The following is a 15,041-nucleotide window of genomic DNA, read 5'->3' as shown; positions in this document are numbered from 1 at the left end:
TACAGCAATCACAAGAACGGGAGATTCTTTGATTGACAGAAAAGTTCTCAAAGTCAGGATTCGGAGGTCAAAGCCCGTTCTCTTCGGCTTTGTTGGCTGGAGGAACGGAGTGATATTTATATAAACCAATGGGGAATTCTTAGGGAACTAAGTAGTGCCAAGTGACAAACCACAGTCTATGAATCGATCCCTAACGTCATTGGCCAGCACTGTTGACTGGCGGGTCTTCCAGCCAATAAGACTTTGCATTATCTTGCCGCCGGGACCTCCCGCAATAGGCGGAGCCAACATTGCCTTTTCCTGAGGCACCGCCTCCTGGCCTTGACAACTCGCTGCCCCCACGCTATTGGCTCTCGCACAAAAACGACAGTTCTGGAGTCCAATGAGCCCACCGGGAGGTCCTCTGGGGGAAGGTTCACTCAACCATAGGCCTATGCCTCTCTTTCATTGGCTTGTGTGTACGAGTGGCAGAGCGACCGGCTAATCGGGGGCGGCGTGAGGGCTTTGGGCGCAGCCCCGGGGCCCGGGCGGGAGGTCGCTCGGGTCGGGTGTCGTCTGAGAACCGGATGAGGCGGCGACTGTGAGGCCGAGCCGGGAGCGGGCGTCGCGCCGAGGCCCGGGCGGGCGGGGAGCAACGGCCGCGGACGCCGCGGGACCGCGTCGTTAAGGGCCGGGGGCAGGCGGGGAGCGCGGGGCGCTCGGGCCGGGGCCGCCGGCGCCATGGGCAACCGCGGGATGGAAGAGCTGATCCCGCTGGTCAACAAGCTGCAGGACGCTTTCAGCTCCATCGGCCAGAGCTGCCACCTGGACCTGCCGCAGATCGCCGTGGTGGGCGGCCAGAGCGCCGGCAAGAGCTCGGTGCTCGAGAACTTCGTCGGCCGGTGAGCGAGCGCGGCGGCGACGGCGAGCGGGCGGCGGCCTAGGGCGCGGAGGGCGGACCGGGAATGGCGCGCCCTGCGCAGCCGGCGTAACTGCGGCGCTTGCGTGCCCGCGACGGGGACGGGGACAGGGAGGCGGGCTCTGTGGGACGCCCTGGGCGGAGGGCTTCCTGCAGGGGCTGGGGAGCCTGCTCAGGCCCTTGGGGCGCCTCACCGACTGGGGGGCGTGGGCCAGGAAGTGCGGTGGACCGTCGCCGACTCTTCTGGTCCCCAGCTTTCGTGGCCGAATTCTACCATCTGGTTGCTTGTGGATCAGGGTTAGGGCCCTCTTCTCTGTCTGTCCGAAACCTGCCAGTTAGATACCTATTAGTTCGACCCCTGTGGTCTGGCTGGCTGTTCATTTATCTGGAGCAGCCCCTGCCGTCTAGTTGGCTCTCTCTCTGTCCTGGATAGAACTCCTTGCCACCACCATTTGGCTCTCCATCTGTCCAGTCCCTCAGGGCGGCCCCCTGCTGCCTGGCTAGCTGTCTGGGGTGACCTGTGCTGTCTGGCCGCCCGTCCGTGCCCCTCTCAGACTACACTTAGTCGTGCCTCTGACTAGCCTCCGCAGTCTGACGGGCTGGCCAGACCCTAGGGGACTCTGCTGTCTGGTTCTCCTAGGCTGACTCTAAAGCCTGGTCCCAGGCAAATGCTGGCTTCTCTCCCGAATGGATCCTTTTGTCTGTCTGTACAGGTGTCTGGCCTTATCTTAGTCTGCCCATCAGTGCCCTGGCAGGCTGTCTGGCCCCACGTCTGCAGTAGGGAGGGGGTGGAGGGAGCATGCAGAGGACAAGGGAGCTGAAGGATGAAACCTGAATTTCCCTATCAGTTGTAAGTAGGACCCTGGGGAGAGGGGGGATTTTCTGCAGGATTCTTTTCCGGCCCTTGTCAGGGTGCTCTGGGGCCCCAGAACACAGAGGCTGCTTCCAGGCGAAAGCCTGCAGATTGGGGGTCCTCTTTGGAGCCTGATCAGGCTTTTGGGCAGTCCTGAGAAGCCTCAGTTTGCCCATCTGTCCAGTGGACAAACTCCACTCGCTGGGCTGTTTCCAGGATTCAGGAAGCTGATGAATGAGAGCTGGACGTGTGGCCTCCAGGGGTGTTTGGTTCTTTCCTCTCCCTTCCCCCGCCTCTTGCCCTTCTCTGCCTCCCAGATGGGCTGTCACTTCTCCATTCTGGGAAGGACTCCATTTGTGCCTGTGGCTGCCAAGTGATAACATCACAGTCATCGGTATTATTCCTGTGGTTGTTATCGGTGTTGAGGGGTAATGTTCATTGGGCAGGCCCCAGGCTGAGTTCTTTTGTCAGCATCTTGAACCCCACAGCGAGTGAGGTGGAGGTTCTCTTATCCCCACCTTAGACATGAGCAGGGAGGCTCAGAAAAGACTCATCCTTGGCCCAAGGGCACCACGCTAGGGCTCACTGGAACCCAGCTGGGTGCCCAGCCCCGCCCTGCCTTCCCGGAGGCCTGGAGTTTTGCTCGCAGCGGCATGAATTTCCTCCTTTGCTGCTTTGTCTCTGGCGCCTTGCCTGTTGTCCACTGTGGCGGAAAGGTGTGGACTTGGGGTCAGCTGGGCCTGGGCTGAGCCTTGGGCTGGGCTGTGGGCTCCTTTGCATGGTTATCTTCCTCCCTGCCCAGGCTTTCAATGGGCGCACAGCAAAGTCCTGTCCATTTCATTTGCCTTGTGACCTAGCACAGGTGGTTTGGCCTCTCTGAGCCTCAGTTTCCCTTCCTAAAAACGGGGTGATGGTCCATCGACAAGACTGTTGCCGTGATGCAGGGACATGATGTGTTGAAAGTACTTGCTTAACACAGTGCCTGGCACACAGTAGGTCGACATGGACAGGCTGTTACTCACCATGCTGCTTCCTTTCGAATCAGCAACAAAAACTAATCAGAGTGAAAGTGCTTTCAGGTTACACACTGGACTGTATTTAAGCCTGCTGACACTATGATCCCATTTTACAGAGCAGAAAACTGAGGCTCAGCAGAGCACTCTTGTTCAAGGCCCTTCAGTGAGGAATTGGGGCCTGGGGTATCTCTCCCTGGCCCACCTCCCCTCAGTCTCTCTGCCCCTTGCCTTTCTCTCTTACCCACCCACCCAGGCATCTACAGCTGAGCTGGCTCCTGTGGCAGCCTCCTCCCAGAAGCCTGCAATGTGACCTTGATCGTTAAGAGCATTAGTTCGGGGCCTGAGAACCAGAGTTGTAAAAAAGCTTCTTGGGTATGGGTTGCTCAACAGAGCTAACTTCTTTTTATTTCTGGAGCGTGGGTAAGGTCTCTTAGCTACCAAGCCCTGCCGTAGGGGGACGGCAGGCAGGCCTCATTTTGAATGAGAACCTGTTTGCTTCTTTGCACCATGGACCTTTACCGTGGATATCTTGGCTGGTTTCAAGGAACAAACGAGAGAGTATGTCAAGGGCCTGTGCCTGGGGATCAGCACGGGCTGCTCCGTTTCACTGCCTTCTCCTTGTTGGTTTTCTAAGAATGTGGTCCAAGGGAGAATGGCCCAGGTAGCCTGTCGCAGTGGTGGCAGGTCGGCAGCTGGGGGCTGAGGCCTGCTTGCTGGTCTTCTGTTTCACCTGCATAGTGTTTAAAATCTCTTTGTTTTTAATTAGCTGCCAATATTTAAAATTTGCATCCAAATTTGGGTTGTTTCAGTGCTTAGCAAACACCCACAGATCTTAAGAGTTTACTGGTGCTATACAGGGGCTCGGGGCCTTTGGCCTGGCTCCAGTGTGTTTGGGTGTGTGACTTTGGCCATGTGACCTCTGGTTTCTTTTCTGTAAAATGGGGTGATAACTAGACCCTCCCCAGGGGGACTGTATGAGTTAATGGGTGTGGAATGCATTGACCCTATGCCCACGGCAGCTGTTGTTATAATCACCATATTCTGGCCTCCCTACACCCAAGTGTTGCTTGGCATCAGGTGCCCGGGTCAGACTAGGCGTGGCCACATGAGCTGCCACACTCCTTACTGCTCCCTAATACTCACCCAGGCTTATTTTACGTTTGCCTGGAGACTCTTGGCCGAGTTTAAGACCCTTGGCTTTTCTGCCCTGACAAGCCTTGGCTTGTCAGCATGTGGCCCTAAGGAGGGGGAAGGATGTGGCTTTCCAGTGACCCTGGTCTTTTAGCCTCAGCAGCCAAATGGAGGGAGGAGCTTGGGAAAGTTTTTCCTTGGGAGAAGAGGAAGAAGCTGAGGTTGAGGCCTCTAGCTCAGAATCTCCCAGTGCTGGCCTTGATCCCATGAGCCTTTCCCCTCTGAGCCTCGGTATCCCCAGCTAGAAAATTGGGCTGTTAACAGTATCCACTCATGGGCCCCTTTCAGGTGACCAGATGGGTGTGTTTCACCGCTTGGGGAAGATAAAGTCACCTGGTGCCTGTCATTGAGGGTGGAGCGAGGACTAAATGCTCGCCAGAGTGTCTAGCACAGGAAAAGTGCTTAAAACGCTGTGCAGTTTTCATTTGTTCAGTGAAAAATGTTTTCTGAGCATGTGTATTCTGTGTCCGGCCCTGTTCTGGGGTTGCAGACACAGCCCTGAGCAAGATACCAAACCCCCTGCCCTGGGGGCAGATAAGGACGGGGGCAGATAAGGAAGAAACAGGGTGGAAATTGATAACTGTTAAGGAGAAGAAGAGCGGGCTCCTGGAGAGGGCAGGGGAAAGTTAGGGTTTTAAATAGGAGATGGGGGGTGTCAGGGAAGGCCTCCTTGGGAAAGTGACATTTGAGCCAAGACTTAAGCAGGTGTGGGAGGAGCCACCAGTGGAGATTTGCTGGGGGAGCATCCCAGGCTGTGGGAACCGCCAGTGCAAAGGCCCTGAGGTGGGCCTGCCTGCAGGCCAGTATAGCAGGAAAGTGGGGGGAGATGAGGTTAGCAGGTGCTGGGGTCGGGTGGGGGCCCAGGAGGGCTCTGAGCAGAGGGAAGGCTGTGGTGGTGCCATTCCAGTCCTTCCGGACCTGGTTCTGGGCAAGCTGAGGGCTCTCACCTTCGATTTTCAGCTTTACCTTGATTTTCTCAGTGAGTGGTACTCGCCAAGTCACAGAGGAGCCCAGTGCCATTTTTCTTTTGACAAGAATCAGCTGCCCATGGGTCTCTATCATCTCCAGCTCCATTTCCATTTGGTCTTCAGTGCTGTGTCCCTCCAGGAGACATGGCCACACCAGGCTGCTGCCTGGCACACAGTGGGTGCTGGATGGATACCTGTCAGATGACTGGTGGCCGCTCCCGTCCCTGCCAGACTGAGGGGCAGGCACATGGCTTGCCACTTGGGCTGGTTTGTACCTTCGTGGAGCGTAGGTGTTCAGAGCTGCTTGGAGATGACAGCTGTTTCCATTGTTTTTCCTTTTGGTGCAAAACTGAAGTTCCTTTGCCTGTGTGGTCGGTAGTACCCGGGCCAGCCTGAATGGGGAGCGTCCAGGGGCACCTGTGGGAATGTGGCTGTCCCTGTCACATGTCGGCTGAATGACCTCCCTTCTCTGGGCCTCACTTCATGGGTCTGGAAAATGGGGATCAGGATGTTCCTTCGCCCCTGCGGGTGGGCTGAGGATCAAATGAGCTAATCCTTGTGAAATAGGAGAGCCCCGCCTTTTGCAAAATCCCGGGGTGAGGACTCACCTTCAGTTAATTTCTTTTTCCGCAAAGAAAAGGAATTCCTAATTCCTTTGTTAATATAAAAACCACCTTATTTTAGCGCAAACATGAGTTGCTTGAGTGCCTCTCGGCAGGCGGGCCTCATTCTGGCTTCAGCCTGGGGGATGTAACCCGACCAGCCAGTGAGCTGGCTCCTGAAATGCTAGTGGGAGCCCATTGCTGGTGCGTTTCTAAGTGGAAATGGTGGCTGGGATCAAATACTTGGTGCGAGAGTCATTTATGCTCACTTAGCGTCTGGTGGTGGGAAATGGGGAGCAAAAGTGCCCCACAGTAGCGAGTTGGCGGGACAGTGTGTCCAACACCCAGCATGAAGCAGCTACTCAGGGATCGAGAAGAGGACTTAATGACCCAGAAGGCTGCCTAAGACCTGTTCGTTTCCAGACCCAGTGGAGGTGTGCTCTCATCTTGTTCAAAGCAATTGTAATTTTGGAGTAAAAAGCTGGGAAGGTATATGCCTCCTGAACCCCCCCATGTGGGTGGTCTCCCTATATGAGTCTTGGTTTGGTTTTGCTTGTTCGGGTTACGTTTATGGCCAGGTAGACAGATTTCTCCAGAGCTCAGCTCCAGGCGGCCGAGTGCTTTTTCAGAGTTATTTGTCCGGGGATGATGGCCCTCGCTAGGTGCACAGACGAAAATCCCCTGGTGGTAAGCTGGTCGTTCCTGGGCGAGGGCAGAGGATGAGCTTGTGGACAGTTCTAGATTTAGGGCTTTCAGAGGTAGCGCTGACGGAAGGCAACCATGTGGCTCTCCAGGTGTTTGCATTTGGGTCAGAGCCACATCTGTCAAGCTTTTGCCGGATTTGAGTGGAAATGCCGAAATTACAGGGCCCTCAATTGCAAGAAAAAATGGGAACATCAGCTAACCCTTAATTTACTGGAGTTGCTAACCACATGCTCTAATTAAGCCCTTATTGTGTGAAAGCTTCGGGAAAATGCAAGCCAATAATGAGATATTTATAGGGCATTAGCTCCTATCCGAATAAAAGACAAAGATTGCCTTGCCTCTGAAGCAAGATGGCCCAGGAGAGAAAAGACTCTGCTTTTGGGTGCCTTTTGGGTTCCTGTTAGTATTGGCAGTGAGGCTGCTGCTGGGTGCTGGGGATTTTCCCTCCTGGAGTCACCCTCAGCTGGAACAGGGAGCTGGGCGACTCTTCGTTTCACCTGCTGCTGGCTGTTTGTGACACAGTAGGAGGTGATGTTTGTGTTTGTGGAGGGTCCCTCTGTGCTGTCCCCTGGGGACTTCTGTCTAAAATTTGACCATGTGGTCCCAGCAGCCCTGGGCTGCTGCTCTTGCATCCTTGCTTTACAGGTGAAGAAACTGAGGCCAGAGAGGGGAACAGACTTGAAGTCTCCCAGGGAGGAGTGCAGCAGCTGGGCCTTGAACTGGGCCCGTGTCCTCCAGCCGGGTTCTCGGGGACATCAGGGATGGGAAGGCGTGGAGTGAACAGTGGACGCCATGGTGCTTGTGTCCGAGGAGAGGGCTCAGGTGACGGATGGAGCAGCCTCTGGCTTTCGGCATCCTTCGAGGCGGGTAGCTGCGGGTGCAGCTGGCGTGCTCTAAGGAGCACGTCCTCTGCTGGGCGCTGGGAACCCAGCGGGGACCAAGATGGGCAGAGATAGGTGAACAGTTCTATGAACAACTTTCTGGACACGAAGTACGGCGAGAATGGTGGAGGGAAGGAGAGAGTGGCTGGGCAGGGCTGCTTCAGACGGGTACTGGGTACGCGGTGCGTGCCCCACAAGGCAGCCAGCCGCTTGAAGGCCCCCGGGGCAGAGTGTCCCCTGCAGAGGGAAGGGCAGGCATGGAGGGCCCCACATCCCAGCCTGCCAGGTTGCTGCTGCACCCTTGGAGATGGAGGCCTGAGCCAGCAGGCACGTGAGGGTCAGGAAAGTGCCCGTGGGAGGCCTACTTGCCCTCAATTTTCATTACGCAAGTAGGATCCCGAAGGCCAAGTTCTCGTGAAAAGGGAAAACATGCTTCAGCCCCATCCCGTCCTCCCAGCTCCATGGGGACCACCATCATCGGGTTGGGGTGGATCCTGCCAGACCCCTCTTGCGTGTTTTTGTCCATAAATCCTTGCCGGTAGCTACAGAAAATCTGTCGCACTGCCAGCAGTCAGTTCTTTTTCAGCGTGTCTGTTTTCTAGAACTGGGACCACCCCAGTTATACAGCATGGCAACTTGCTTTCCAACCACTTAACACGTCCCAGAGGCCTTTCCGTGTTGGAGCGTCTGCTACTGCTGCTTGGAATTTCCTGACGGCCCCAGAGGGGTAAGGAATGGAGGAAGGGGGCCAGCGGGAGTTGCCGTGACTGTCCCCATGAGAAGTGGCAGCACCCTCTGTGTGCCGTCATCCACACTGGGGCCTCGGCACCAGGCGTCTTACTTGCTTTGAGTCTGTTGCTCGGTCCCTGTTTACTGGTGAGGAGACTGAGTCAGAGAGGCTTGCCCAAGGATATTGGGGCTGCAGGCTGCCAAACTTGAACCCAGAGCCTTGACCTTCATGGGAGGCCTCCTGGGGCCTGCTGGCCTGGACCTGGTGTGGCTGCCTCAACCCTGGCCCAGCTTCCTAGGGTCAAGTTTTTACTCCTCCTGCTCTCTTTGTCCCGCAGAGTAGCCGCAGAGATTTCTGGAACAAGGCCAGGTGTCGAGGAACAATCTAAACCCTCCTTGGGTCCTTGCAGTGCCGATTGAAGTGCCTAGTACCACACCTCAGTTGCTTGATTGGCCTCCTTCAGTGGCTGTCGGGGGGTGGCACTGGTCTTCCTCCCACACCGAATAGACTTTCCACATCTTTGATGTGCTCACCATGTGCCAGGCACTGAGCACCGTCTGTGTGTCCTTTTGGGTCAGCCCCATCTTACAGACAAGACAGCCGAGGGGCAGGGGAGAGGCAGGCAGGTGGGGGCCTCCAAGTCCCCGCACTTGCCCACTGCTTCACTCAGCCGGTATTTGTTTCCGGTGGAGAATGGTTGCCACCGTAGCGAGCAGCAGAGGCTGGCCTTGAATGGGGATGTTGCCATGAGTGAGCCCCAAGAGCTCCTTGTCCTCCCAGAGGCACAGTGAGAAGGGGTGGAAGCATGTGGAAGACACAGGTTCTGATAGGGAGTCTTGGGGCGGGAATGGTGGTCAGGGAGTGCTTCCTGGAGGAGGTGTAGGTCTTTCCGTTCATAGGAGCTTTCTTTTCTGTCCTTTTCTTTCTTTTTTTTCTTTTTCTTCTTCTTCTTCTTCTTCTTCTTCTTCTTCTTCTTCTTCTTCTTCTCCTTCTCCTTCTCCTTCTCCTTCTCCTTCTCCTTCTTCTTCTTCTTCTTCTTCTTCTTCTTCTTCTTCTTCGACTTTTTAAGTTTTTATGGTAATTCCAGTTGGTTAGCATACAGTGTTATGTTGGTTTCAGGCAGAGCGAGTCAGCACTTCCGTACAACACCCAGTGCTCATCACGCCGCATCACGTCGTGTCTGCCTTCATCCCCTCTCTTCATTTTCGCGGCTGTGTAGTACGCATGGTGCAGAGGCACCGTGGTTTATTTACCAGCCTCCTGGGGGTGGATGTTGAGGCTCCTTCTAGGCATCTAGTCCCAGGATTTGCACGTGGGCGGGGCGCTGCGCAGAGTGTGGTGAGGAGCCCGATGGCCAGCGCTGTGTGTGTGGGTCTCACCTTCCTGGGCGTGGTGGCTGAGAGGCCGGCACGGAGCCGCTTCCCTGGGGTTGGTTTGGAGCTGGTCACAGTGTCCTCCCCGACGGCCCCACGTCAGCAGATCCTCACCACCCTTCACCCTGCTCTTCACCTCTGACTCGGCCTGACCGAGAGCTGCTGCCTCCACCCTGGTTCCTTGGCTCCTGCCTTTATCCCCCACCCCCACTGGGTGCCCGTGGACCCCTGAGGCGGGGCACGTCCCTCCTCTGTGCACAACCCTTCCCGGCTCCCACCTCACTTGGGGTCAAACCCCAACTTCTGTGCCCCCCCTGCCCCCCTACCTCCTGCCCTCACCTCCTCCCATTCTCCCCTTCCTCATCCCTCCAGCCACACAGCCTGCTCCCAGAACCTCCCAGGCTCACTCTCACCTGAGGCCTCTCTCTTCCCTCCTTTGCATGTCCTCTTTGTCCAGAGTGCTGTGTGACCTGTCCCGCCCCTCTCTTCTTGGGTCCCTGCTGAAAGCTCACCTCCCTGTGAGGCTGTCCCTTACCTACCGTGGCTCACACTGGGCCTGGCACTCTCTCAGACCCCCTGCCCTGCCGTGTTTTCTTTTGAGCTCTTACCAGTACCTGAAATTATTTTCATTATTTGTTTGTCTCTCTGTCTGCCCTCCCCCGACCCCCAGCAGAATGGCAGGTTCTCACGGCAGGGATTTTTGTCTGTGTGTTCCTTGCCGTCCTGGTACATAGTAGGAGCAGGCGTATTTGTTGAATGAATGTACCTAGAAACTAGAATTGGATTGAGTTCACTGCTCAGATGTTCATTGAGAAGGGGGGCTGGAGGACAGTGCTGGGACTCCCTGTTGGGGGCTCACGGTGATGAGGTGGGGCGTGAGGCTCCAAGGGGGACAGAAGCACGTGCATCTTCTTCACGGGGAGGGCTGTGATTTGTCCTGTGGACACTGAGTCATAACAGTATTGTGTTGAGACCCCAGGGCCAGCCAAGCTTGGATGTCTGCTCTGACTTCCCCAGCTGTAAGAGGGGCCCCCACCCTGGGCGGGGCAACCGAGGCCCCACAGAGCTACCAGTGAGCTGCCCCCTTCACTCTTGCTTTGTACCTGGTGCCAGGCAGCCCTGGCAGGAGTGGGGACCACTTTGCTCAGGTGCTTGAGCATGATCGTCACGGGCCCCGAGGTTCGAAGGCAAGATGCCCAAGTGCCCACTCGGACCAGAGCAGAACCATGGAAAGGAAGCCACTGGGGGTCGTCCTCCCGTGGGGAGCTGGGGGGAGAGGTCATAAAATACCAGCGTGCCTCCCTAGACCAACTTAAAACTCCTGGGGGATTCTGGTCATGAGCCGTAGCATGGCAAACCAGTGCTCTGTAACGGGAGACTTCTTTTGGCTAAACTTGAACCCGCTCAGCCCGCAGACCCACAGGGTATGGGCAAGCGGCCGGCAGAGCTGTCCAGGCCCCCCGGTGACACCCCCGTGCCCAGACGGAGGAGGCGTCCTGGAGACTCTGCTGTATGATACATTTTCCCAGCGATAAGCGTCTTCAGGGACTGGCAGATTGGCTGGCGAGCGGAGCAGGCAGGAACAGTCCCAGCTGGGGTGACAGCCGCCTGCCGGGTGATACACCCTGGCACGGCCAGGCCAGCCCTGGAGGAAGCCCCTGTAGTGGGTCTGGGACACAGCCCCGTCTGTCTCAGGCCATCGGGCCTCTGTGTTCTCTGCTGATGGATAGGGGCCTTCTGGAGGGTCACAGCCTCCTTGTCGAGGAGGCTCCCAGCTGGCCCTGTAGCCAAGGAGCCAGAGGTTCTGAGGATGACGCCTTCAGACGTTGTTCTTTTTCTACTTGGTGGGGTGTCGGAGTGTCAGGGATCTCTAAATCAGGAATGGGGGATTGCGACCAGAGACGAGGAGCCACCCGCCCCCCCCCCGCCCCAGCTTGAGGGAGCCTTCCTGTGGTTTAAGTTGGCACGTCTTGTCTTGCAACACTGAGTTCCCCTCCTCTGGGTGGAAGCCGTTCTGACGGAAGTCCAGCCTCTGTGGTGTCCGTCCTGCCGGCTCAGGGCGCGCTGCTCTCCGGGGGCCGGAGGCTCCACGTGCAACACGCGCCCAGCACCGGGCAGAAAATGACATGTTGCCTGGAGTTTTCAGTTCTTTTCTTTTTTAATTTTAAGATTTATTTGTTCGGGGGCGCCTGGGTGGCTCAGCCGTTGGGCGTCTGCCTTCGGCTCAGGGCGTGATCCTGGAGTTCTGGGATCGAGCCCCATGTCAGGCTTCTCCACTGGAGGCCTGCTTCTCCCTCTCCCACTCCCCCTGCTTGTGTTCCCTCTCTCGCTGGCTGTCTCTCTCTCTGTCAAATGAATAAATAAAATCTTAAAAAAAAAAAGATTTGTTCATTATAAGATAAAATTCATTCATTTAGGACGCACACAGAGTAAGGCAGAGGCTCCATCAGCCATGGCTCTTGCCAGATCCTTTTTCTGTATCTCCATGTGCGAATGTTCCCTGTTCCCCCCAGTGCCATTAGAAGCCCATGTTTGACAGTCCGGAGTCCTGCCATAATGTGGTCCACCTCTTGCCAAGTCCCCGCTCTTCAGTGTCTGGAGGACTTTTTGCCTTTGTTTTGTTTGTAATACATTTTTTATATTGGAACAGTTTTAGATTGACAAAATTAAAAAAACAAGTTTTTTTTTTTTTAGGATTTTATTTACTTATTAGAGAGAGAGAGAGAGAGAGAGAGACCAAGAACGAGTGGGGGGAGGGGCAGAGGGAGGCTCAGACTGAGTGCTGAGCAGGGACTGATGAAGGGCTCCATCCCAGGATCCCTGAAATCATGACCTGAGCCGATGTCAGACGCTTAGCCAACTGAGCCACCTGAGCGCCTGAAAATAAACAAGTTTTAAGTTTACAGTAAGGTAGCAAAGACAGTACGGAGAGCTCCCATGAACCCTTCACCCGTCCTTTCCTGATGTTAACGTCTTACCGTACCATGGTACGTACGTTCCTCACAATGAAGAAACGAACCTTGGTAGGTTGTTACCATTAAGGAAAGCCAGACTTTCTGCAGATTTCCCCAGTTTTCCCCACTGTGTGCTTTTTCTGTCCCAGGACCCCATCCAGGATGCCACATTCCGGGCCAGTCGTCCCTCCTCAATCTCCGCTGGTCTGTGACAGCACCACCCGCTTTGCTTGCTTTTCATGCCCTTGGTATTTAAGAGGATATCCTTCAGTTTGGGTTTATCTGGTTATTGCCATGATTAGACTGGGGCTCCAGGTTTGGGGAGAAGAACACAGAGGTGAGGAGCCCTTCCCTCCTCATCCTGTCAAGGGGTCCATGATAGCAACAAGTCTTCTCATGGGTGATGCTGACCTTGATCTCTTGGAGAAGGCGGTGTCTGTCAGCTTTCCTTATGGTAGTTCACTCTTTTTCTCCTTTTCATACACCATCCTTTGGAAGCCTCAAAGGTTCTTCTTAATTGCTTAAATCAGGAATATGTTCAGTATGGCACCAAGTTCCAAAATACCAGAAAGGATGGAGAGAGAGGCCTTGCTACACGGCTGCCCCTGCAGCCCCGCCGGCACAGTTAACCCCCCTCCCTGGTTGCTGTGTGCCCGCCCAGTCTCCGGACAAACAGAAGCAGACTCGGACGTGTTTATTCTCCCCTCCTCCCCCACACAGCTCTACACCCTGTTCGGAGCAGTGAGACTGTTACTGGACAGTGTTTCTTGGAGAGCTTCCTGTCTCAGCACAGAGAGAGCTTGCTTGCCCCTTGGGTTTGTTTTCCACCCTCCAGGTATGATTTACATATAGTAAACGCGGCGCATTTGTAGCATAGAGTTCTATTTGGACACACAAGCAGAGTTGTGTCACCACCGCCACGATCGACACACAGAACGCTTGCAGTCCCCCCAGAGGTCCCCCTGTGCCCCTTCGTGGTCACCCCCTCTCCACCCTGTGCACCTGGCACCTGCGGATGGGTTCTCCACCCTATGGTTTTGCCTCTTCCAGAATCTTACGTAAATGAGCCCACGCGGCTTCTGAGTCGGCAGCGTTTCACTCTGCATAACACACTGGGCAACCGTTCAGGCCGAATGCAGCTGCCCTTCGGTCCTTTTTATTGCTGAGGAGTATTTCATGGTATGGCCCGGCCACCATCCGTTGAACTGTTCACCAGCTGAAGGGCAGTGAATTGTCTCCAGTTCTTGGTGATCATGAATGATGCTGATAGAAACATTTATGTGCCTGTCTCTGTGTGGCTTGTGAATAGGATACATTTTGAGTTAACTTATGTATGACTTAGGAGGTGTAGATTGAGGTTATGATTTTTTTTGCATATGAATGTCCAATTGTGTCAGTACTGTTTATTTATTTAGTTGGTTAGTTAGTTAATTAGTAGGCTCCCCACCCAGCATGGAGGTTGAGCTCAACGACTCTGAACTCAACGATCCTGAGCTTGAGATCTGAGTCAAGATCGAGCCAGGTGTTAACTGACTGAGCCACCCAGGTGCCCATGTCAGTACTATTTATTGACAAGACCTTATTTTTGGGGCACCAGGGTGCGTCAGTCGGTTAAGTGTCTGCCTTTAGCTCAGGTCATGATCCCAGGGTCACGGGATTGAGTTCTGCATCGGGTTCCCTGCTCATGGGGAGTCTGCTTCTTTTTCCCCCTCTTTCCCCGCTGGTTCTCTCTCTCTCCCAAATAAATGAACAAAATCTAAAAAAAAAAAAAGAAAGAAAGAAAAGACTTTCTTTTCTCCATTGAGGTGCCTGTGTCAGAAACCAATGGGCCGTGTTTGTGTGGGTTCATTCTGGACTCTGTTTTCTACAAACATTGATCTGTTATGTCCTGACCTTTGGCCAAAACCACATTTCTTTATTACTTTATAATAAGTCTTGAATTCAGGCCGGGTGAGTCTTCTTTGTTACTCATTTTCAAATTGTTTTGGCTACTGTAGTTCCTTTGCCTTTACATATAAATTTTAGAATCAGCTTGTTGATTTCTTTTTTTTTTTTTTTTAAAGATTTTATTTATTTATTCGACAGGATAGAGACAGCCAGCGAGAGAGGGAACACAAGCAGAGGAGTGGGAGAGGAAGAAGCAGGCTCTCAGCAGAGGAGCCTGATGTGGGGCTCAATCCCATAACGCCGGGATCATGCCCTGAGCCGAAAGCAGACGCTTAACCGCTGTGCCACCCAGGCGCCCCAGCTTGTTGATTTCTTAAAGAAAAAGAAATTTCTCCATCTTGGTACATGGAGAGTTTTGCTGTTAGTTTTTCTGTCTCTGTGATTCCATGAAACATCAGTGCTTACCTGGCTCAGTGCAGTTATCCCTCCTGGGTTTTGTACCTTCTGCCCACACTCCTTGCCCACCCCAGGCTGTTCTCCCTATAGTGGCTAGAGGGGGCCTGTTAAGAACCTATTCCCTCTCTGCTCAGACCCCAGTATGGCTCCTAGCTCCCTCAGGGTGAAAACTGAAGTCTTTACTGCCACCAGAAGGTCCTGCATGATCTCCTTGTCCCCTCTCCCTCACTGTCCCATCACTTCTCTCCCCTCATCTCCCTCATCTGCCCCTATTTCTCCCTTGTTCTGTTCTGCCTGTACTGGGCTCCTCACTGTTCCTCGAAGATGTGAAACACGGTCCCCCCCCCCCCCCACCGGGCCTTTGCATATGCTCTCCCTCTGCCTGGAAAGCTCTTTCCTTTAGATAACCTGGATCATTTGTCACCTCCATCCGGCCTGTGGTCACATGTCTCCTCAACAGGCCCTGCCTGGCCCCACTGCTAGAATGCCTCCACCCTGTTACTCCATCCTCTTGCCGTGCTTAATTT

General features: G+C 54.6%; 1 protein-coding gene across 12 annotated transcripts in view; it reads left to right on the top strand.

The window, feature by feature from the left end:
* Positions 1 to 553: 553 nt before the first annotated feature.
* DNM2 (dynamin 2) overlaps positions 554 to 15,041 on the top strand; it is an 82,704-nt gene continuing 68,216 nt past the window's right edge. For 6 of the 12 annotated variants that reach the window (XM_045774632.2, XM_045774637.2, XM_045774631.2 and 3 more), the window contains exon 1: positions 555 to 881. In XM_045774632.2, the coding sequence (XP_045630588.1) occupies positions 721 to 881 (161 nt within the window). In that variant the 5' untranslated portion in view covers positions 555 to 720. Of the gene's footprint in view, positions 882 to 15,041 lie in introns of all 12 variants that reach the window. The other 6 variants (XM_045774638.2, XM_045774636.2, XM_045774630.2 and 3 more) reach the window with 2 other exon arrangements.

The sequence above is a fragment of the Ursus americanus genome, chromosome 14, assembly GCF_024610735.1.
Source record: "Ursus americanus isolate L20-20 chromosome 14, mUrsAme1.1.p, whole genome shotgun sequence".
NCBI lineage: Eukaryota > Metazoa > Chordata > Mammalia > Carnivora > Ursidae > Ursus > Ursus americanus.
Note: the sequence above shows the minus strand (reverse complement) of the source record. Positions and strands in the feature narration are given on the sequence as shown.